This window comes from Podarcis gaigeae (assembly GCF_964106915.1).
Source record: "Podarcis gaigeae genome assembly, chromosome: 5".
NCBI lineage: Eukaryota > Metazoa > Chordata > Lepidosauria > Squamata > Lacertidae > Podarcis > Podarcis gaigeae.
In genome coordinates this window covers 83,313,039-83,336,070 of record NC_139681.1, presented here as the reverse complement: position 1 = coordinate 83,336,070, position 23,032 = coordinate 83,313,039, and the positions used below count along the sequence as shown (strand labels likewise).

The 23,032-nt window shown below is 40.5% G+C and overlaps 1 protein-coding gene across 1 annotated transcript in view; it reads left to right on the top strand.

Moving 5' to 3' along the window:
- SI (sucrase-isomaltase) overlaps positions 1–23,032 on the top strand; it is a 110,541-nt gene that overhangs the window by 53,642 nt on the left and 33,867 nt on the right. Inside the window, exons 28-41 of the mRNA XM_083739051.1 lie at positions 1,807–1,975; positions 2,947–3,043; positions 3,679–3,791; positions 3,924–4,049; positions 6,420–6,548; positions 6,819–6,929; positions 7,512–7,574; positions 9,059–9,193; positions 10,784–10,868; positions 11,643–11,781; positions 16,465–16,598; positions 17,666–17,700; positions 17,792–17,908; positions 22,433–22,581. Of these exons, the coding sequence (XP_083595177.1) occupies positions 1,807–1,975; positions 2,947–3,043; positions 3,679–3,791; positions 3,924–4,049; positions 6,420–6,548; positions 6,819–6,929; positions 7,512–7,574; positions 9,059–9,193; positions 10,784–10,868; positions 11,643–11,781; positions 16,465–16,598; positions 17,666–17,700; positions 17,792–17,908; positions 22,433–22,581 (1,602 nt within the window). The remainder of the gene's footprint in view (positions 1–1,806; positions 1,976–2,946; positions 3,044–3,678; positions 3,792–3,923; positions 4,050–6,419; positions 6,549–6,818; positions 6,930–7,511; positions 7,575–9,058; positions 9,194–10,783; positions 10,869–11,642; positions 11,782–16,464; positions 16,599–17,665; positions 17,701–17,791; positions 17,909–22,432; positions 22,582–23,032) is intronic.

Genomic DNA, 23,032 nt, shown 5'->3' with positions numbered 1-23,032 from the left:
GGTGATTGGTCATGGGGTTTGGTGGAGAATAGAAATGAGGGTTTAGATAAAGTTGGAAAAGTCTGCAAGGATCACATAATAGATTTCAGTGTAACTATGCTAGTTTTTAAAGAACGGGTAAACTGAGAAAATATTACTGTTTCATGGTTAAAACCCCTAGAAGTGTTCTGTTCTCCTGTAAGCCTTTGGGTAAATACTTTGTGAACTGCAGTATTCACTCTGTTTCTTTTAGGATCAGCAGGAAACAGACTAAGCTTAGTTTAGCTTTTCCTCTCCATACCTGTCATCTCAAATGATCAGATAGCACAGAGAGACAAGCACACCATTAAGCAGACGGGAGCATCGCAGATATGTTATAGATCATCATAACCCTTTTCAGCACCATTGGTGCTTAAAATATTTCCCTCACAGGTTCTAAATGATTTCTGATTGTTCCTCCCACCTCTGCCACAACAGCTCATCATTTTAAATTTGAAAAGAAGGAATGCTGATGTATATCCTTCCCCAGCCCCATCTCAACCCACTGTTTTGAGAATTGCTAAAATTAGAAGTACTGATGGGACTCAAATATTTTGTCACAGTCAGTTTTTAGGCAGGTCTACCTAGGTAATGAGCTTTCCTAAAGCTTTGTTCTGTTGGGGACACTCTTTACGATTGTAGGTAGGAGAGTGTGACATCACAGACCTAAAGGCTATTGATATATCTGCAGTCTCCATGATTTTAATACTAGGCCTAGGAACACTACATCTTCCTGGGTTCTTGACATTCAGTATGTCCTGCTCTGCAGTGTGGCAAGATTAAACTAGAATATAAGACAAGGTGAGGTGCAGGACTGGATACAATATGCTCTGGGAGGGGGAGAGCTATTTTTGCTAGCCATGGTAGCCATTTTGTGGTGGCACCCACAGCAAATTTAGCAAGATATGAGAACCAGCACCTCTTCTTCTTATTTTTTTACCAGAAATAGCATGGTTGAGGCTAATTATGTTCTGAGAACCTAGGTCCCTGGGGAATGTGCCTAAGCATAGCATCTAAAAGAGGTTTGTTCTAAAGGAACATGGCTAAAATGCGGTCCTCCAGAGGTCGATGTCATATTACCACTGACCATGCTTAGAGGGGCTGATGGGAAGTGGAGTTCAACAGCATCTAGAGGGCAACATGTTGGCTAGACCTGTCAAGGTTCAAATTTCACACATTGCTCACCATGAATCATTGGAAAATGACACATCATCAGAATACTCCAGGACTTCACTGAAGTTCTTCTCAGACCACGACTATCCAAAACAGAAGAGGTGTGAAGTTCAACACCCACCCCTACCACACATGTCAGCTACTATACAATATCTGATATAGTTTCATTATGAGAAACAGAAGTGTGGTGACAAGGGGATAGGAGGAAAGTTGAAGGCAAACTCCGCATCATCCTGAAGGCACAGTGGAACCCTCAGAGAAAGTTGTATCAACTCAAATCTAGAACCTAATATTAATTAGCAGCATTTCTTGAGGGAAAAATAAATGCATAACAGGATAGACTTATTCCTCTTTACCATTGATAGTGTGTCATAGAGGCCTTGTGGAATGAACTGATCAACCATAGCTAATAAATGCCCATTATGATATAATCTCAAAGGTTTTTCCATCACTGTAACATTGAGTGTCACAATATCCGATGATCAGCAATGACATTCCCCCCCCCCCGCTTCACCCTGCAAATGTTCTGAAACCTTGCCAACCTCATATATGAAATATAATCCAGTCTGCTTTCTTCTTCTTTCTAATGAAAACTGCTGAATATTTTGATTGCAGTTGGGATTCTCAAGTACCTGGCTTCATCTTCAGCGACATGTTCATTCAGATTTCAACTCGCCTCCCTTCGCAGTACGTGTATGGGTTTGGTGAAACAGAGCATGCTCACTTCCGACATGAGATGGACTGGCATACTTGGGGGATGTTTGCAAGGGACCAGTCTCCCGGGGTGAGTTCATTCTTTTACCATCTTCATTACAACGTTCAGCTAAAAAGATCGGGATGTGTTGAATCTGGACTAAATTAGTTGCACTTGCGTCCCATTGAAATAATTAGGCTGCAGTCCACCAGCCCCTTATACCAGGCTGGGATGCAAGGCAGTCGATGGAGTGGAAGCATTCTTCCACTTGCTTTTGCCAGCTCAGCTGCCAAACATGCACAGAGTCTCCAACCAGGGCACTCTGAAGAGGAAGGTGGGGTTGAGGTGATGCCCTGGGATTGGCTAGATCCCAAGCCACTCTTGAACCTAGTGTCGCCTGACATCGGTCCAGTTTGGGCCCAATTACTGTGCTGGTGTACTCCCAGAGAAAGGCAACATTTTCTATAAAAATAATACCAAAGGGAAATTATTATGATTGTTGTTGTTGTTGTTATTATTATTATTATCATTATCATTATTATTTCTATATGCACTGCTAATGGTGAGTCTCACCCCTCACAATTTCTGCTCCCAGTCTGGAGAGGCACATGGCTCTGGCAGTAATACACAAGAAATCTAGAATCAACAGAAGTTTACATCAGTCCCAGGTGCTTAGAATGCACCGTGAGCCCCCACAGAACCTTGGATGTGTGCATTCTTGAGCTGTGTGAATGTTAGAGAGCACTACAGCTCAATCGTAGTATATATTGCACACACAGATGTACACCCACACTTTATTCCCTCTCCCCTGGCCCCTAAAAATTAGACGTTTTAAGAAACTTTCATTTTTTATGTATTTTTATGATAGTTTTCTGCTTGAATGATCTCAGCTCATGGCAATCTGAAGGCAGAATATGAGAAAAAATTGGGAAATTAATATTTACCTTGTTGTGATCTTGAAATGTGTAACCCTTGCTGACATGTGCAGAAGCATGCTGGGGAGAAAATCAATTGGCCAAGGTGTTTGCTCACAGCACGTTATTTTCCCTCCACGATTACAGTACAAGCTTAATACTTATGGAGTTCATCCCTTTTACATGGGCCTAGAAAATGATGGAAATGCTCACGGAGTTCTCTTGCTGAACAGCAATGGAATGGGTAAGTCGCCCTTCATTTTTCTGAAAACGTTGCATTTCTGAATCACAGTTTGTCTCAGGTTGACAGATGTATGGCCTGTGAGCCATGCCAGTCCCCAACCTGACTTTTACAGTCCCTTTCCCCCATGCTGGAATGAGATCTTGAGTTGGTGCCTCTTATTTGGCAAGCGCCCTGCCGGTTTACATATTGGCAGCAGGGGTGGTGGGGACAGTGGCAGAGCCAATCCGAAACACCTTCCACTGTGCCCGCGCTGCACTGAACTCCTTGATATTGGTTATAGAGAACTCAACCTTTCAGTTTCAGAAAGCAAGGGCACCAACAGCGCAAAGGTTGGTGCAACATCCATATTTCAAGTTAAGTCAGTCTCCTGTGACTTGGTCAGGAAACAGTATTAGCGAACACAAAGGTTATTTGTGGAAGTCACAGGCTAATTCTTAACTGGCAGGTGCCCCTACCTTAAGAAATGAGAGATTGGCTCATTCCCTGAGAATTCTAGGGAGTTCTCATTTATTGATGGGAATGCTCTTGGGGCCCAAGTTATTCTTAGCCAGCCTGCTGGAGCTGGTGGGGAAGAGGGTTATTTTGGTAATTACTGGTCATTTTGATAGTTTCATTTCCTGTTTATGAATTTCCAGAGGTAAAGCTGCAACCAACTCCTGCTTTGACTTACCGTACTATTGGAGGGATCTTGGACTTCTATGTAGTTTTGGGACCAACTCCAGAACAAGTGGTTCAGGAATACACTGCAGTAAGTGGTTCAGTAATACATCTGAAACTATCTTACAAAGCCTATACTAAAAATACTATCATTTTGCTTTCTTTTTTTTTTTGCCAGAGTAAGGTAACGCAAATATCATGTATTTAATTTTCTTATTTCTAGCTCATTGGACGTCCAGTCATGCCACCATACTGGAGTCTGGGATTCCAATTGTGCCGCTATGGATATGGAAATGACACAGAAATCTCCGATCTTTATGATGCAATGAGAGCAGCTAAGATCCCCTATGTAAGTTGTATGTAGACATGACCATTCATTCCTTCTGTTTTAATCCTGCCCTTTTGCTCAAGGCAATAGGTTCCTTCCCCTACATGTTGTCGCCTCAGCAACCATATGAATTAGGTTAAGCTGAGAGATAATGGCTAGGTTAAAGTTATCCAGCAAACTGCATGATAAGCAGGTATGTAAATTGGGACTCATAGTGATAATTTTCTCTTCATGGTGAGTGTCAGTGGTGATAGTCCATAGAATATTTATTTGAACAATCATAGGAATTGGGAAAATGTACATTTAGGTTGTGACTCTTAAGAAAGAGTCAGCATTTCTATATATGAAAAAATTAAGGTGCCTTAGAATAGTTAGCAATGAAGCTGACAAAATGGAGGACTACCCTGGATTCACTCCTGAGTCAAGGCAAGACCTGGTGTGAGATTAAGTGTCAAAGAACTACTTGAGAACAATGGCCACAATGCTACCCAATTCTACAAGGTGTGACCGGAAAGTTCAGTGAATGGTCACAGAAATCTGACAGTGAGAAATATTCGAACATACAGGCCTTCAAAGCAGGCCCCCCTCTGATATAATGCACCATTGACAACGTTTGCGTGTGTAGGTCCCCAGGCCACCCCTCAAATAACTTCACACATAACACGTAATTTTAGTTTTGGTTTTTGGGCACTATTTTGGCCACAACTTTATTAAAATACAAAATCAGTGAGTGGTTGTTTAGACATTGGTTATGACTATCTGTCCCCCAGCCTGGGACAGAACTGACATCCCGAGGTCCGATCGGTAGCCAGTAGAAGAGAAAGTCAAACTGGGGGTCATTTGAGCTAAGCGTCGGACCCACGCCGCTCACCCCAGCAGCTCCCCGAAAGCTTGCCTGCCCAGTCCTATAACAAGGATTCCCATAACAGGGATTGGGCGGCCCTGGTCCCATAACAGGGATTGGACGAAATCATGGCAAGCCCCAGGATTCCTTGAACGGAATTCCCTTCAGCGCAATAGGAGGGGCCGGCCCAGCCTGACCCCTCCACCACCAGCATATTATAACCAATGCCTAACCGCAACCTTACAAGTTGTGACGAATTGCTGAGTAGTAGGCAAAACCAAATGGCACAGCCAATCATCAAATGGCAAAATTCCTACTAGGCCCCTGCTCCAAGGCAGACGACCCCATGACAGGCAAAGCAAGGTCAACTGGAAAGAGGGCGGGCGGGCGGGTGATCCGATGCACTCTGCAAAGAGAAAGAGAAACCAGAGTGCACCAATATTTAAAGACTATGGTCCCTCCCACCCAATTTGCAACATACAATTTGCCCCAGCAACCCGGTTACCCAATCATGATGCCAGGCAACAATTATTAACCTGCCTGGCAACAAGAGGCCTGGCCTGGTGGCCCACACCGCAACACGTGCTCTCATTTATTGGAGAACACGCTTTGTAGAACTGTTGGAAACTTCTGGAGAACTCCTCTTTTCATACTGCTTTCAGTTCCCTTGTCATAGCAGCTTGGACATGTGAAATGTTGGAAAATCTGTGCCCTTTCAGTGTAGATTTCAGTTTTAGAAAAAGAAAAAAATCTGGTGGACCCAGATCAAGAGAAAACAGAAGGTGGGACAGCTCAGTAACCTCAGTAATGATTTCACACGGAATATGTAACTCTTCCACCATCATTCGGGTGGACAAATGCAGATCCCACATGAACAACTCACGAACTCTGTCGACATTTGCTACCATTCTGCTCATCGACAATCTGCCAGACCGAAGGTCATCTTCGATGGTTTGCCGCCCTTCATGGAAACACTTAAACCTCTCATATCTTGTTTTTTGAGTTAGGGCTTCATCTCTGTACACAATTGTGAGCATTTCGTAGGTTTCTGATGCCGATTGTATGTTTGGATATTTCTCGCTGCCCGATTTCTGTGACCATTCACCAAACTTTCCGGTCACACCTTGTATATATTTAAGTGAAAAGTTTCCCAGAGGGAACAAGATGGTCGTGACTGATTTCAAAACAGGAAAGATCTCAAAAATGAGCAGAGTAGTTAAAAGGAGTAAGTTAAAAGTAGTTAAAAGTTAAAAGGAGTAAGTTAAAAGGAGTAGTTAAAAGTAGTTAAAAGGGAATTGAAAAAGAGATAAAAATACACTTGAACATGTCACCTAGCAAACTATTAAAACTGAAGAGAGTTTGTAGTATTGGTGTAGTATTGGAGCTGCTGTTTAAACAACAAAAAGGAAAAAAGAGAGGTGAAAATTTCACTGGATGTTGCAGAGCCACTTTGCTTTGTCCTATGTGACACTTTGGCTCCTCACCTTTGTCTGTAAATTAGTCATTTAAAACTGTAGATTAAGATCGTTTGATCCTATTCTCCATAGGATGTACAATATGCAGATATTGATTACATGGAACGGCAGCTGGACTTCACTATCGGTCCAGAATTTTCAAAGCTTCCGGCTCTGGTTGACAAAATGAAACGGGATGGAATGCGATTTATCATCATTTTGGTCAGTACATATATTCTGCTCCTGTTTGATCTAATGACTTTAATGTTGGCCTAAGTGGGCTCCTCCACTGTGCCACCCTGAACTCTGACCTGTTTTTTTGCTGCGCCTGTTTTGCATTTTCCCTGGTGGAATGGCTGCACTGATAGAGCCTTCCATTCGAGTGGCTCTTGCGCACCAAGATATCCTAAAAGCTGAGATATTTTGAGAACAGGATTGCTCCTTTAATAACTATTATGCCTTTAGTTCTTAAGCCAAAGTTCTTCATTTCAGGATCCAGCCATTTCTGGGAATGAAACCAAGCCTTATCCGCCATTCACAAGAGGGGTTCAGGACGATGTCTTCATTAAATGGCCCAATAGCAGCGATATTGTGTGGGGGAAGGTAATATTTTTTGCATACTATCATTAGCATTAATTCCATGTACAAGTGCCTTAAAATGCCTTAAATGTTTCCTTTTTTGGGTTAAATTGGGCCTCTGGTCATCTTAGTAAAGGTGGTTTATCTTCCCTATGGTTGCCAGGTTGTGGCAACCATAGTCTACCAGCTGAGAAACTCCTTAGTTTATGTAAAAAAAAATTCTTCTTGAAAAGACTTTTGAAGTCATCTGATTTCAGATAATAATTGCTGCTAGCAGTATAATTATGGTCTGGTATTAGCAAATTCCAATGAACAAGGGTGCATGCTCAAAACAGCCATATGTTGGCATTTTAAGAAAGGAGTAATGAAAGTGAGGAGTGTTGAATCCTTTTAGTTATCTCTCCACTATCTCAGTTTGGGAGCAGGATCACGTAACCCTTGATTTTGTTTTAAAAAGAAGGTTACTCGATTGTTATCACTTGATGGATTTCCACTCCACCTTTCTGAGTGAATTGCAGTGGTTCATTTGTAAAGAAAGGTTCCCCAAACCTTGTCATTTCATTATTTCATTATGCTAACCATTTTCAAATAACTTTGCCGTCATAGGTATGGCCTGATTACCCTGGTGTAGTTGTGAATACATCAATACCCTGGGACGAGCAAACAGAGGTAAGTTTACACTTCTGTCTCTCCTTTAAAAAGCCCCAGTAATTGTGAAAACAATGCAGTAGTGCTAATAATAATAATATAATTAATTAATTAATTAAATTTGTATATCACCCTTCATCCATGGATCTCAGGTCCGTTCACAACATAAAAATACAATGTAAAAATACAAAAAACCCACGAACCAGTAACCCTCTTCCCCACATAATAATGAACTAATGACAGCAAGGCTAGCGGGGGAAGAATTTGGTAAGCCCAAGGTAGTTTCGATCCCCCTTCCCCTAAAAAAGCAGTCCATTTGTGCCATAATGCAAAGTCTATTTGGCACCATGGAGAGTGATGCAAGCAATTGTTAGTCATGTTTGAGAAATGAATTCATAAATGATTTTGGGCAAGCGCAATTCCTATGCAAAAGTCCCAACAATGCAATCCTGTACTTGTCTACTCAGAAGTCAATCCCATTGAGTTTAATAGGAATTGCTCCCAGTTAAGTGTGTATAGCAGACATGTCCGACCAGTCATCTGTGTTCTACAGGTAGATACTGGGGATGCTTCAGGTTGATCACTGGCTTAAGAAAATTGCTCGCCTGTGTGCTCCTGATCGATCGATCGATCTGCGTTCCACCCCTGGCGATATGTCTCATATATGTTGCCATCGCCTCTGTGAAAGCTTATATTCCCTGTGTTGTACTCCCTCAAAGCTCAAAGCTCAACAACTCTGGGAAATGCTCCCCCCAAAAAATCTCGAAAACTTTTGGCAATGACAATGGGTAGATCATTGCCAGTTTTATTATTCTGGGAGTAGATTGTAGTCTCCTCAGAGTTGGATGTGCCTGGTGTATAGGATTTCAGCCTGAATGGCTCTTTAGACTTTGTCCATAGTGACCATGGAGATGTGTGTGGGCATATTATGTAAAGCAGGGATAGGCAGAAGATAGAGCACAGATGTTGGTCCACCTTCTGCCTGCTACCCACTTGCTAGTTTTGAAAAGATCTTCTGTTCTTAAGGAAGTATGCAGACCCATGATATAATAATAATAATAATAATAATAATAATAATAATAATAATAATAATAATTATAATTATAATTATAATTATAATTATAATTATAATTATAATTATTATTATTATTATTATTATTATTATTATTATTATTATTATTATTATTTATACCCCACCCATCTAGCTACTCTGGGTGGCTTCCAACAAAGATTAAAAATATATTAAAACGTCAGTCATTAAAAACTTCCCTAATGCGGACTAGTTTTGCCTAAACTGTTAAGAGAATCTGAAAATGCATTCATAGACCATGAGGAGTCAGATCTCTCAAGACTTGGCAGCCCATCTCCGCTTTTGAAAGTTCTGTGATTCACGTGGTGTCAGTCTTTTCCAGCGATGGATCGTGCACACTTCTTGCCTATTGGTTACAAATAAGCAATTGTATCTAAGTAATATGTTCTTTTCTTCACATTCTCTATTATTCCAGTTATACAGAGCTTACGTTGCATTCCCAGACTTCTTCCGCAACTCTACAGTGCAGTGGTGGAAAAGAGAAATTCAGGAGTTCCACACCAACCCTACCAATCCAGCAAATAGCATTAAATTTGATGGCCTATGGATTGTAAGTCCTGCACCTATTTTAGCATTGTCTATGTTGTTTTCTACAGCTATGGATGTGGAAAACAGATACTGGAAAAAAGCAACTCATATTTTCAGCGGATTAATGTCATTTTAGTTTTCTTACACTAACAGTTATATTTTTATGCAGAGAAAACTATCCAAATTATCTTGAAATGTGCTAGTAATAGGATACGTCTACATTAATGGGTAGATTATGTTTATGATGATTTAATTTATTAACCACCCTTCACCCTAAGGTTCCAGGGTGGGTTGCAAACCTTTAAACACAACATTACAATACAATATTTAAAGCAATTTACAATTATAGAAATAAGTTGGATCCTAAAAATATACACTTCAAGTGTCAAAGGTCATGGCAAAGAGGTGAGTCCTTGTTACTAAAGGGTTGTCTGGACCAGTGTTTTTCAACCTTTTTTGGGCAAAGGCACACTTGTTTCATGAAAAAAATCACGAGGCACACCACCATTAGAAAATGTTAAAAAAATTAACTCTGTGCCTATATTGACTATATATAAAGTAATTCTCTTGAATAGGAATCAAATAAACACAAAGAATGTATTTTATAATTACTTTATTATGAGATAGTAAGTAAACAGAAATATGAAAAATTATAAAGCACTTTATTTTTAAATCTTTCGAATTTTTCAATTTTTCCCATGGCACACCAGGCAACATCTCGCGGTGCACTAGTGTGCCGCGGAACAGTGGTTGAAAAACACTGGTCTGGACCATATCAAATATGTGTGTCTACCCATAAATCATTGCTATCCTATTTCTGCATTCGTCTGCTTTCATCTGCTTTGTTATCTTGACCCTGTGAATGTTGTCCATCATTTCAGTGCAAGATGCAAATAAATGTATATTAGCATTTACCAGAGCCCAGATGCCCAAGGTTTTTGTTATGGGGAAATATATTGACACTGAATTTGCTCCTCAACACAGTATAAGAAATGTTTGGGAGGTGGATAAAGGAAGCCTGTATTTATTTGGATGAAGGATGGGATACAATCCACCCCCCCTAAAATATTATTTTTTTCTGGAGTTCTAATAACAGGCACGTACAGGAAAAAAAGAAAGAATAAATAGATTTAAAAGAGAAAAGAATAGTCACAATTGTTGATAAAGGAATATAGGATGCAGCTATGAAATTTACTGAGTCAATAATAAAACATTCAAAGAGGAAAAGGATGTGTGGTCTATAATTATAGAGGGTACCATTTTCTAAATCAAAACTATAGCATTTTAAACAACAGAAAAAGTAACCTTGAACTGTCCGAAATCCAGACACTCACATAGACCTGTGATACCTGATGATCCCAAGCAAAGTACAGTAGAAATATCTTTTTAATAAATCATTTTATAGCTTCCACATATACATCCCCTACACATACACAGCATATACTTGGGCTCATTTCTTCATTTCATCTTGGCACACCTTCAGTATTCTTGGACACCTTGAATGGAGAGACATGATGCCTCCTCATATATTTTCATAGTATAATCAAAGGCTATCAGAAACACAAAGGATGGTCCATATTGCTTATGTGTTTTGTTTTGTTTTCAATGTAAGGATATGAATGAACCAGCAAATTTTGTCAATGGTGCAGTTGGTGGCTGTGGAAACTCCGAACTAAATTTTCCTGTATATATACCAAGTAAGTGTAATTACTGTGCCTACTTTTAGATCACTTGTAATGTTGTTATATACTAGGTGTGTGCTGAGTTTGGGACAAATCATCCTCCTCATGATTTTTAATTTGTATACCGTCTTTCTATCTTAAAATACTCAAGGCGGTTTACAAGCTGAAGAAACAAAAAATATACATCCTATAACAATCTAATGCACTACAAAAATATAATAATTAAACAAAACTTTAAAATAAGCAACCTACATCAAAAAAGTAACATTCAACAATTATTAGAGTAGTATAAAATAATAATATCAACAAAACGAAGTTAAACAGAAATCCACTCAGCAGTTACAATAAATAATTTCTAAACTATAATCAATAAAACGGCAAGCCACAGTACATAAAATAATACAATACAAACTGAAAAGCCGAGACTGGAGGGTGGAGCAAGGCAGGTGGAAGAAGGCCTTGCCTGATGGGAGTCTCTCCCCTCAATGTTCTTCTTCCAGGCACAGCTTCCTTAAGAGGAGTAGTCATGTAATCATGAAGGGGCCACAGCCATACCTTCACCACCCCCACATACATACATACATAGACATATACGCACAACACAAATTCAGAAGAGTCAAATTAATATTTTGTCTACGCCATTCAAAAACCATACCTCTGGAGCCTACTCCAAACCAGAAATTTTAATTTTGATATTCCAACATGACTTTATAAATTGATTTTTAAGCATGAAAGCAGAAGATGGGTAAGATTTTGTTTAACCTCTTTTAATGTTTTGTTCTTCATTAGACTTATTAGGAAGAGAGGTGGGGCTGAGTAGTAAAACCTTGTGCATGCAGAGTCAACAATTTCTGGCGGATGGAACCCCTGTTCGACACTATGATGTCCACAATCTATATGGCTGGTCACAAACGAAGCCTACATATGAGTAAGTTACATGTTGTTGTTTTTCCTTTTTGGGTATATTGTTTCCCTGGGGCTTGTCTTACCTTTTAAACAATTCAGTTCTCCATTTACTAGAAACAATTTGTACAAATACAGTTGTACCTTGGATCCCGAATGCCCTGGAACTCGGACATTTTGGCTCCCGAACGCCGCAAACCCGGAAGTGATTGTTCTGGTTTGCGAATGTTTTTTTGGAACCCAAACGTCTGATGGGGCTTCGGTGGGTTCTGATTGGCTGCAGGAGCTTCCTGTAGCCAATCAAGAAGCTGTGATTTGGTTTTCAACCATTTTGGAAGTTGAACGAACTTCTGGAACGGGTTCTGTTTGACTTCCAAGGTACGACTCTCCCTCACGACTAGCAAGTAAGTGCTTATGACAGTGTTTTCCAAACTTGGGTCTCTAATTATTTTGGGACTACAGTTCTCATTATCCTTGACCACTGGTCCTGCTAGCTAGGGATGATGGGAGTTGTAGTCCTAAAACAGCTGGAGACCCAAGTTTGGGAAACACAGGCTTATGGTTTACTGCTAGAACACTAAGTAAGTCCCACCGAGCTGAATGGGAGTTACTTCTGAGTAGATATGCATTGGATTACATGATTAGCATTCCTTCAGTGGCCAGAGAACTCTGTAATATCAATAATCTCTTGATGGAACATAGGAAGCTGCCTTTTATTGAGTCAGAGCAATTGTCTATCTGGCCCAGTTCATCTAAACTGACAGGCAGCCATTTCCCAAAGTTTCAGGCAGGGTGTAGTTAACCAATCTAGGGAACACTATGCCATTCATTGGTATTATGCTGCATAGTATTCTGTGGTAGATTCTGAAGGCTGGTAGCCTTGAAAGTTTCTGTTAAAAAGGTTACAATAAGTTTATGAAGAAGGGTCCGATATTGGCCATATTGGTATTCTGTGTACTTCAACTGACATGTTGAAAATCCAGGGAAGTGACAGTGGGGTTGAGGTGGGGAAAACATTTTTACATGCTAGGGCTGCAATTTGTCACTCCCCTCCCACTTTCCATCACCAGTGATGTGGATGGCGTCCAAGATCTCCAATTCATGTTAGCAGACACCATGGCAGTGCATGCACAATGTATCTGTAGAAGCTGAATGCCATGGGAACAGCCTGAATAGCCTTTTAAGCATCAAGTTTCATTGTCTTGTTTCTAAGACTGCAAGTACATTGGGGCACGATATTAAGAGACCTGATTCCTCACTTAGCTGGGAGCAAATTATTTGTACGCATATTCTAATAACCAGATTATGTTGTGCAAACTTAATTGTTGACCTGGTTTGTGAAACCAAATGGCCAGCTTAGTGGTTTTAATATGGATGTTTAATTACATCCCGCCAAACACTCTTGTTTCCGTGCATTCAAATGCAACACAGGGAACATATAAATGGGATTCCTCTTATGAGAGGTATTCAAAGGCCATCTTGAGACAGTCCTATGTGATGCAGATGCAGAAAGTTCCGGCAACTGTAATAAAGACTGCTCTGCCATTCACTGATGTCACAAAGCAGTTTTCAGCATTTTTGATAGGCCATTAAGACTAGCATAAGAAATTAAAGTTGAAAATAACCCCTTGCTCCAAGCCTCATATGTGATGGACTACTTTAATTAAAAAGCTTGTATTTGTTTGGCTAGGATTCCACGTAGGCTACACTGAATGATTATTTTAAATTAAGTGTTCTGTATACCCATTCTTAAATTAATAACCTTAACAATTCACTTTTTAAAAAGTAAATGTTAAAGAGGGGCAAGAGGGTGCATATTATGTAAAGAAAATGGGCAAGACTTGCTCTTCAACAATTTATTTCTTCAGCTCCGAGGCAACTTTATTACATGCTAATTCCTTATTGAGTTATATTCTCTTTTAGATAATCTCCGATCTAATGGTAATATTTCTAGGTTGTTTCCTTTCCAATTCAATGAGCAAGCAAAGAACAACATCCCATCCCCTTAAACACTCCGTGGACTGTAATGACCTCGGAGGCCTTGATAAGTTTGACATTACTGTGGAGAAAGTGGGGTGGGGGGGGGAGTAGAGGTCAGGAGGCCACCTTTAAAAAAAACAAAACAAAACCCTGAGTACACTTTATACGTGGCAGGATCTTGGCATTTTGCTGTCACTCATGACACTTGCAAAACTGCTGAATGGACATGGGTGAGTGGATTCACATTCTCTAGTATCAGGTAGACTAAAGTATGTTTTGAAAATTATCAGCAGGCAATAATTCAGCACTCTGGATGATGGTATCTTTAAAATTGTAAATAATGCATTAAAAATTGCTTTCTTCTGTAGAGAAGACACTGCTAAGCCAAGTATTGCTTTGAAACTATTTACCGGTTTCATTCAAAATATACAAACTTATGAAGGGATAGCTATCCACTAAATGAGGGACGTGGGTGGTGCTGTGGGTTAAACCACAGAGCCTAGGGCTTGCCGATCAGAAGGTTGGCGGTTCAAATCCCCGCAACGGGGTGAGCTCCCATTGTTTGAAAGCACGTCAAAGTGCAAGTAGATAAATAGGTACCGCTCTGGCGGGAAGGTAAACGGTGTTTCCGTGCGCTGCTCTGGTTTGCCAGAAACGGCTTAGTCATGCTGACCGCATGACCTGGAAGCTGTATGCCAGCTCCCTCGGCCAATAAAGCGAGATGAGCACCGCAACTCCAGAGTTGGTCACGACTGGACCGAATGGTCAGGGGTCCCTGTACCTTTTATTATCCACTAAATGTGGCTAAGCCAAGACAGCCTGGTTTATTATTGGTTTCATTTTCGTTATTATCAACTTGCCGTTCCCTTTTTTCTATTAATGCTAGCCTAAAATTTTCTATTAATGCTAGCCTAAATGGTCCATTGGTGTGATCCAATATGGCTGTTCTTATGCTCACACTTCTCTGAATGTGACTGCACTTTGTTTGCAACTTCAACGTATCACGATGCATATTATGATTGAAAATTCACAGTTCAGTGTTTTTCTGTCAGAACATATGGATCTAAATATGTATTTTTTAAGAGAGAAAAACATATCCAACCAGAAATAAGATATTAAATAAAGAATTAAAAGTCCATATTTTGCGTAGGGATGTGTGACTTTGTCTATATCCAGTCCTTGTCGCTTTTGCATGTGAGAACTCTGCCCCATCGCCACAATCAACAGCACTTTTTAAACAAACAAACAAACAAAGCAAAAAAAAGAATCCAGATTTAAATATAGCTTTAAGAAATCTACCACAGCACTTTTTCTCTTAAAATAATATACTCTAAATGTGCTTGCATTTCATATTAAATTTGGTCATGTCTTTTGAACCAAGAACTGCATTGAAACATTTGGTAAGTGCAAAGGCCAGTAGAAAATATTAACTTTAAATGTGAAGATTTAAGTCTGGCAAAGGCAGAACAAGTATTTTAAATAGTGTTTTAGTTAAACCACCCTTTTTTTGCTGGTTTAATTTATGCTGAGTTGCCAGGTCATATGATCGAGCTGAGTGGGATACAGCCTAAGTACCACCCCCTCTGTTCTTGCCACCCCATGCTTCCGCTATGCCCCCTTTTCACGTTTTACAGCAATTTAAGATCAACTTGGCTTGAGTCAACTGCATAGACCCTGGCTGAGCCGGAATATGCTGGTATATCTCCAGATGAATCAAGGATGTGGGAGTTAAGCTGTCACATCCTGACACAGCTGGCAATCTACTCATCCTGGCAGATTTTCCTATTGGATTGCTTCCTTACAATTGCACTGTTTTGGAGTAAATGTTCCAACCTAGCCTCCATGTAGTAGAATCTGAATAAATGCTTAAAAAAAAATGTACATACCTGTTAATTCTATATATATTGGTTCTAAATATTCACTGGATTTTATTTCTTTTATTTCTTTTTTTAATTTATAAATATTTTATTATTAAAATAATTCAACATTAATACATACATATTACGAATATACAAACAGACATTTCATACAATCCTTAAAAATATTCATACATACCCACACTCAGTCCCACAGATACTTCCATTTCCCACCACCATCCCTCACCCCACCCTTGTGTTAGCCTTCCAATCTACTCAATTGCAATTTCTTTCCACTTCTATTTTCTACCTCTTTTTCTGTTACACATTGTTATCCATCTTATTTAGTATTTCAGTACAGTGGTACCTTGGGTTATATACGTTTCAGGTTATAGACGCTTCAGATTACAGACTCCGCTAACCCAGAAATAGTACCACCCACGTCCCTCATTTAGTGGATAGCTATCCCTTAATTAGTTTGTACAGTGGTGCCTCGGGTTACATACACTTCAGGTTACATACGCTTCAGGTTATAGACTCCACTAACCCAGAAATAGTGCTTCAGGTTAAGAACTTTGCTTCAGGATGAGAACAGAAATTGTGCTCCGGCAGCGGGGCGGAAGCAGGAGGCCCCATTAGCTAAAGTGGTGCTTCAGGTTAAGAGCAGTTTCAGGTTAAGAACAGAACTCCGGAACGAATTAAGTACTTAACCAGAGGTACCACTGTATTTATAACAGAACTCGTTTATTCTAATAGAAGTTCTAATTTTTCAATATGATATTGCAAGTATCCTTTAAACACCTTCCAGCCCTAAATATTCACTGGATTTTATTTCTGACTCATTTGGTTTCTATTTTAATTTCCAATCCTAGTGCTTTACAAAGTGCCACCGGAGAACGTGGCATTATCATTCCTCGTTCAACATATCCGTCGAGTGGCAAATGGGCAGGCCATTGGCTTGGTGATAACTTCTCGCGGTGGGATCAGCTTTTGAAATCTATAATTGGTGAGTCAAATTATACATTGTTGATACATTTTATGATGAGTAGTGTGTTTTCTGGAAGTTGTACTTGTTTTTAATGAGCAAGATTTTCTTAATAGTGATATTACAAAGTTGTTGCCTGATGAGAATTGGTATACCATTTTGCAACAAGAGTGCATAAATAAAAAATGATGGCCATAGAAAAGGTATCTGTCCCTCCCTCCCCACAAGCAGGCAGAGTGACAGAGTGTTCAGAAAGAAAAGACATATAACAACATTAATGTTGTACTTAGGCATTGTTGTTCCTGCACAATAAGTATTTTTACTGACAACAATGGAAGATCCTAATAAGGTGATGACTGTATTCAGCAGTATTTACAAAGTATGTGGAAATCTTAAGTGGGTCCTCAAGGCTTTTTAGAGAGCTGGTACTAATGTGACCGATTTCATGTCCTTGGGCGAGAGTTCCAAAGGCTAGTGGTCACCACTGAAAAGGCCTTGTCTACTGACAGAATCTTCTGAAAATCTTGATGCAAAACTTGCCTCCACTCATTTGTGTCTAACTTCCATCTCACTTATTATTCTCAGTGACAAGGAAGCTCTCCCCCCCCTCCTAAAAATGCAAACAAGTTTTGCACGTGTTATGCACACACACATTCCAGGCTTCCAGCACATTAAAAAATGCACATAACTGTATCAAAATGCACATGCAGCAATCTCAGGGATGCAATTATGTGGCAGAAATGTAATGCAGCATGGAGGTCCAATGCATGCCGAGCTTGTTTGGGTCAGAACTGCCAAATTCCATGTATAAATGCAACTGGATTATATCTTCATCCCTAGCCCTGTGCTTTGTGCCTGTCACTTTAAGTGATCTCAATGAGAGGCAAACGAGAAGGACTCCTAGAGTCAAACTAAAGCCCTTTTGACATGCTCTGTCCCATGCTTCCATTTTGGCCTACCACTTAACTAACATTCAGCGTAACGGCTTGTATGTATGTGACTGAATAAGACCCAAACAAAATGTTAGATACGTGTCTTTTACATTGAAGGGAGATGCATTTGATAAACTTAGACTATTTCTCTTACAGGTATGATGGAGTTCAGCCTTTTCGGAATATCCTACGTAAGTCTGAGTCATAACCCAACAATTTAACCTATTATCCTCTATTTGAAATAATATGTGGCATTAATACTCAGTTATTTTAAATATTCAGACTGGAGCAGATATCTGTGGTTTCAATGAACATACAAACTACCAAATGTGTGCCCGTTGGATGCAGCTGGGAGCCTTTTATCCATTTGCCAGGAATCACAACGGCATAGGATATATGGTAAGCTTTGCTATGCATTGCTTAATTACTTGTTTTAGTTACATTGTGAAAATCTGCTACTTTCCCATTGCGCCCTCATCTAAAACTGCTATGGTCAAATCCTATGCTACGGCCTCGGTCCAGTATACCTGAAGGAGCGTCTCCACCCCCATCATTCTGCCCGGATGCTGAGGTCCAGCGCCGAGGGCCTTCTGGCGGTTCCCTGATTGCGAGAAGCAAAGCTACAGGGAACCAGGCAGAGGGCCTTCTCGGTAGTGGCGCCCGCCCTGTGGAACGCCCTTCCAGCAGATGTCAAAGCGATAAACAACTACCTGACATTCAGAAGACATCTTAAGGCAGCCCTGTTCAGGGAAGTTTTTAACGTGTGATATTTTACTGTATTTTTGGTTTTTATGGAAGCCGCCCAGAGTGGCTGGGGAGGCCCAGCCAGATGGGCGGGGTATAAATAATAAATTATTATTATTATTATCCTTACCTCATTACTGCAGTCTCCTCCTCCTGAGCATTCCCTTGCCGCATCATCTCCAATTTTTATTATTTTTATTATATTTAAATTAATATACTACTTAATGCCAAGATGGCGTCTAAGCAGTTTGCAAAACACCAATTAGGCAACATTTTTAAAACACAGATAATTAATAATAGAACGTGCAATAATTAAAATGTACACTAAAACAACCCTACTAATACATTAAAATATAATCTACCGTGATTTAAAACAAAACAATCTAATTGAAACAAGACAGCAATGAAAGCGGGAGTCTCCAGTTCAGAGAAGAAGGGAATGCCATTGTAAACAGGTGTGCCTTCAAAAGCCCGCAGAGTATCAATATAGATGGGGCATCTCATATGTCAATAAGGAGTTCATTCCACAATACCTGGTCACCACCTCTGAGCAGATCTTTGCTGCCAAAGCATTCCCTGTCCAGTCCACATGATGTCTCTTCTCAGATAATGACACTAGATTGCTATCCCCACTAGATCAGAATGGTTATTGAAACTGGTAGAATATGCTGAGCTAGATAATCTCAGGAGTTCATTTCAAATTGGGAATTTCTTAAGAGATATTGAAAGAATAATTATTGCAATTTAAACTCAGTTGCAGCCTTTGAGCGATCTCTGTAAATAATCCATGTTAAAAGAAAAAAAATATGAGTATTAATTCTTTATTATTAATAAGTTAATAAGTTCATGCAATAGGTTTATTAACATGAAAAGAATATGGAAAGGATGGAAAGTCAAAGTTTATGTTGAGAAAATTATTGTTAGAAGATTTGTATTCTTTTTAGTTTTTTTATGAATTTGGTTTATAGATAACAGTGAAGAACAGTGAAGATACGGTTTTGTTGTACAGATGTAATTATGGACAATAAAGCATGGAAAATGTTAAAAAAGAAAGATTGCTATCCCCTTTTGCATACCACACGGACGGCCCATCCCGTTTCTCCACCTGAGGTGAAATGGGAATTGACACATCCTGGCCCACCTCAGGGCACCCCATGTCTCCGTCCACACCCTACTTCTGTTGTTGCTGTGCCCAATTTCTCACTGAATGTGGCAGGAGCTGTAGCGCTGCTCAAAGAGTGTTGCCCCTTGCTCAATTTCTCTGCCCAGGGGCAGGGAAGGCGAGTGGCAACACTACAGAATGCAACGCCTCCCTCTCAGCAGTGGTGGGGCAGGTGGAGCACTGCCTCAAGCACTTGCGCCGCCTGAGGCACTCCACACAAAGGTTACTGTGCTTTGGCATCTTAGCAACCACTGTGTTAAAGGTAAAGGTAAAGGACCCCTGACAGTTAAGTCCAGTAGCAAACGACTCTGGGGTTGTGGCGCTCATCTCGCTTTACTGGTTGAGGGAGCCGGCGGTTGTCCGCAGACACTTTTTTCGGGTCATGTGGCCAGCATAACTAAGCTGCCTCTGGTGAAACCAGAGCAGTGCTTGGAAATGCCATTTACCTTCCCGCCGGAGAGGCACCTCTTTATCTACTTGCACTTTGACGTACTTTCGAACTGCAAGGTTGGCAGGAGCAGGGACCAAGCAACGAGAGCTCACCCTGTCGCAGGAATTCGAACCACCGACCTTCCAATCGGCAAGCCCTAGGCTCAGTGTTTTAGACCACAGCGCCACCCGTGTCCCTTCTTTGAAAGGAAACGCAATACCTGAAAGCACAGAAAAACAGATCTCGCTTAGAAAATGGGTATTGTAGAAAATGGGTTAAAAAGTGGGGATAAGTTAAATAGAAAAAAACAGGACTATTCTGGAGTAGCAAGATCTATTTTTATTGCACATTTCTAAAGAATTGCCACTTCCTTTATTTAAAAAGGCAATGCTTTATCTTGCAGCAGCACACCTTTCAATAGGTCTTTTAAAAAGCCTTTAAAAATGTAGATTCAGGGTTATCATGTTGCCTCCAGTCTAACCCAATTTGCCAAGGTATTGTTCCTTTCCTTTAATAAAGATTGAAAGGGCCGCTTGACATCACTCATTAGCACTCCTTTCCCCCCTTTAAAAGTCCTGAGTGGTGCCCTGCAGGAAAGAAGGCGAATTTAGCAGAATGTGTCACATGTTCTGTAGACCGGACTGGGAATTTTTCTTCCCTCCTCTCTCACACACTTGAAATTTGTGAAATGTTTTCAAAGGTGAATGGTGCTACTGTGAAGCGGGGGCACAACTCATTCCTCCTTATCTCCTTTTCCATTCTACAGAAGATCACTTTGGACCAAGTTCTATCATTTGTTGTTTAAAATAATGTTGGCCCCAAGAATTCTGCCCATATATTTTGATCTCTTTGGGATGGGGGGCAAAATTGGTGAATAGTAGGAATTTGGGGGGGGGGATTCAAGATGAAGTAGCAGAGAGATTCCTCACCCCACTCCAGAAATCTTTGTTGCTGCCTCAGTCTATGGCAGAGGGACTCTCAGCAGTGTAGCTGCTACATTTTCTAATTTGGGACAGAAATTCCCAAGGCATTTAAGAGGTGTGTTTAGGTTCTCTCCCATCCACAACTGTGTTGTAGGGAATGAATCACCCTGTGAATTACTGTGCAGAGTATCTGGCCCAGCTTTAACATGGCTGATATAAATGTTGAAGCTGGGGCAAATAAAAAGTAGAACTGGTCCAAAGGAGCAGACCATGAGGGTTTTGTAAGACATCATATGAAGAAGGAGAGCAGGTTTTCCCTGATGTTTCAGAAGGGTCTGGTTCACTTATTTATTAACGTACTTAATTCCATTTCTGTATCACCTCCTGAGGCAATCACACAGGTCTCCCGGACGTATTGACCCTGTGCCACCACTGTGATTGCTTTCTTCGCTGCCACCAACCCGTTTCTCCTCATGGGTCCACACGGAGACCAGACAGTTGTAAACATTAACAAATAATCAAGTTTATTTTATAGGCATGAACAAGCCCATGGTATCAGTTAATTTTTCTTGGCTGTTTCTTAATCTTAGTTCCTTAACTGTCCTACTCGTTCCTAACAACTTTAAACTGATTATTCCAACAATCTATCTGGCTCTACCTAACAATTCCTTTCACTCCCTCACCACACAACTCGACCAACCCACAGACTTAACCTCCTCCTTCTTCAACTCCCAACTCTCAACTGACTTCCACACAACTCCCCCCTCTAACCCTAACTCCACCTATCAGTTTCCACTGGCCAATCACATCACACTCATTTTAACCCTTTCCTTATGACCCACCTAGGAGGCAAACGCCACACCTCCTATCAAAACTCACATCGTGATTTGACAAGAAAAGCACATTTGCATTGTTATTCTGATTTTCATATTAATTTATTTTAATGATATTACGTTTATACCCACCTTTTCCCCACAGAGCTCAAGGTGGAATATTGGGTTCTCCCCAGTGCTATTTCTCTAGAAAAATAGGTGCTGGAGCTCACCATGAACTTCTTCTCCATTGTTCTTCCCATTATATCCCTGGTTCTTTCCATTATATCCTGACACCAACCCTGTGAAGTAGTTTAGACTGAATTGTGGTGACTGGCCCGAAGTCACTGAGTGAACTTCATGGCTATGTTGGAATTTGAACCGTTGTCTCTCGTTGTCCAACATACTAACCACTGTACCACACTGGTTCTCATACATGGTGAAAGCTTTCACTTCATGACTTGCCTATGCGAATGATCCATCACAGATCTAACACTGTTGAAATAATGCTTACATGAAGTACAGTGTTTTTCAATGAGGCCAAGCCACTGATTCAGCTACAAATAATCAATTGAAGTATAATCAAATTATAGTCATACATTGAGTAAATCAGTCCTCTGGTGGCAATTGTTGGATACCATAGTTGTGGGGGTCAAATAAAGCTGAGAGCATGCCCAGCTTATGTTGACCTAAAATAGAGATAAAAGAACTCAGATAGCTGAAAGACAACAGTTATATGACTTAAAATCTCTCCCTAATATATGCACAATATATGTGGTTCTAGGTGTGCCATGTATAAATACTGGAGAGACCTTCAGTAGGTCTAATGACTAGGCTGCTTTGTGTTTTTAGAGGCAAGATCCTGTATCCTTTGATCAGGCTTTCGAAGACCTATCCAGGAATGTGCTCAATACCAGATACACTTTGCTCCCCTATCTCTACACACTGTTGTATGAGGCTCATGATCATGGAAGCACAGTTGTGCGCCCTTTACTCCACGAGTAAGTATTAAATGTTCTACCAAGTTCATTTAAAATGTAAGCTTGTTGGACAAAACAGTCCTGGTCACCAATGCTAAAAGGTTTGCTCTTATTTAAAAGATTAAAATATATGTGCAGACTTGTAGCGTGAGTTATAGAATCATAGAATCATAGAGTTGGAAGAGACCACAAGGGCCATCGAGTCCAACCCCCTGCCAAGCAGGAAACACCATCGTAGCATGGCCTACGACACTGACTGGTATTTCAGTTCTCTGTGTATATTAAAGACTTAGGGGGATGAGTTCAACATAGTTCTGTGGGAATCGCTTGCCTGATAGAATGATCTCTCCTCTCCGCCCACTGTTGTGCACCATTTTGGGGTTCTCCCAACATCCCCACAGCCAGTTTGTGGGTAGGGATTGTTATGAAGATAGCGTGTCTGGGGAAGAGTATCGTAGCTTCCCACAGCTCC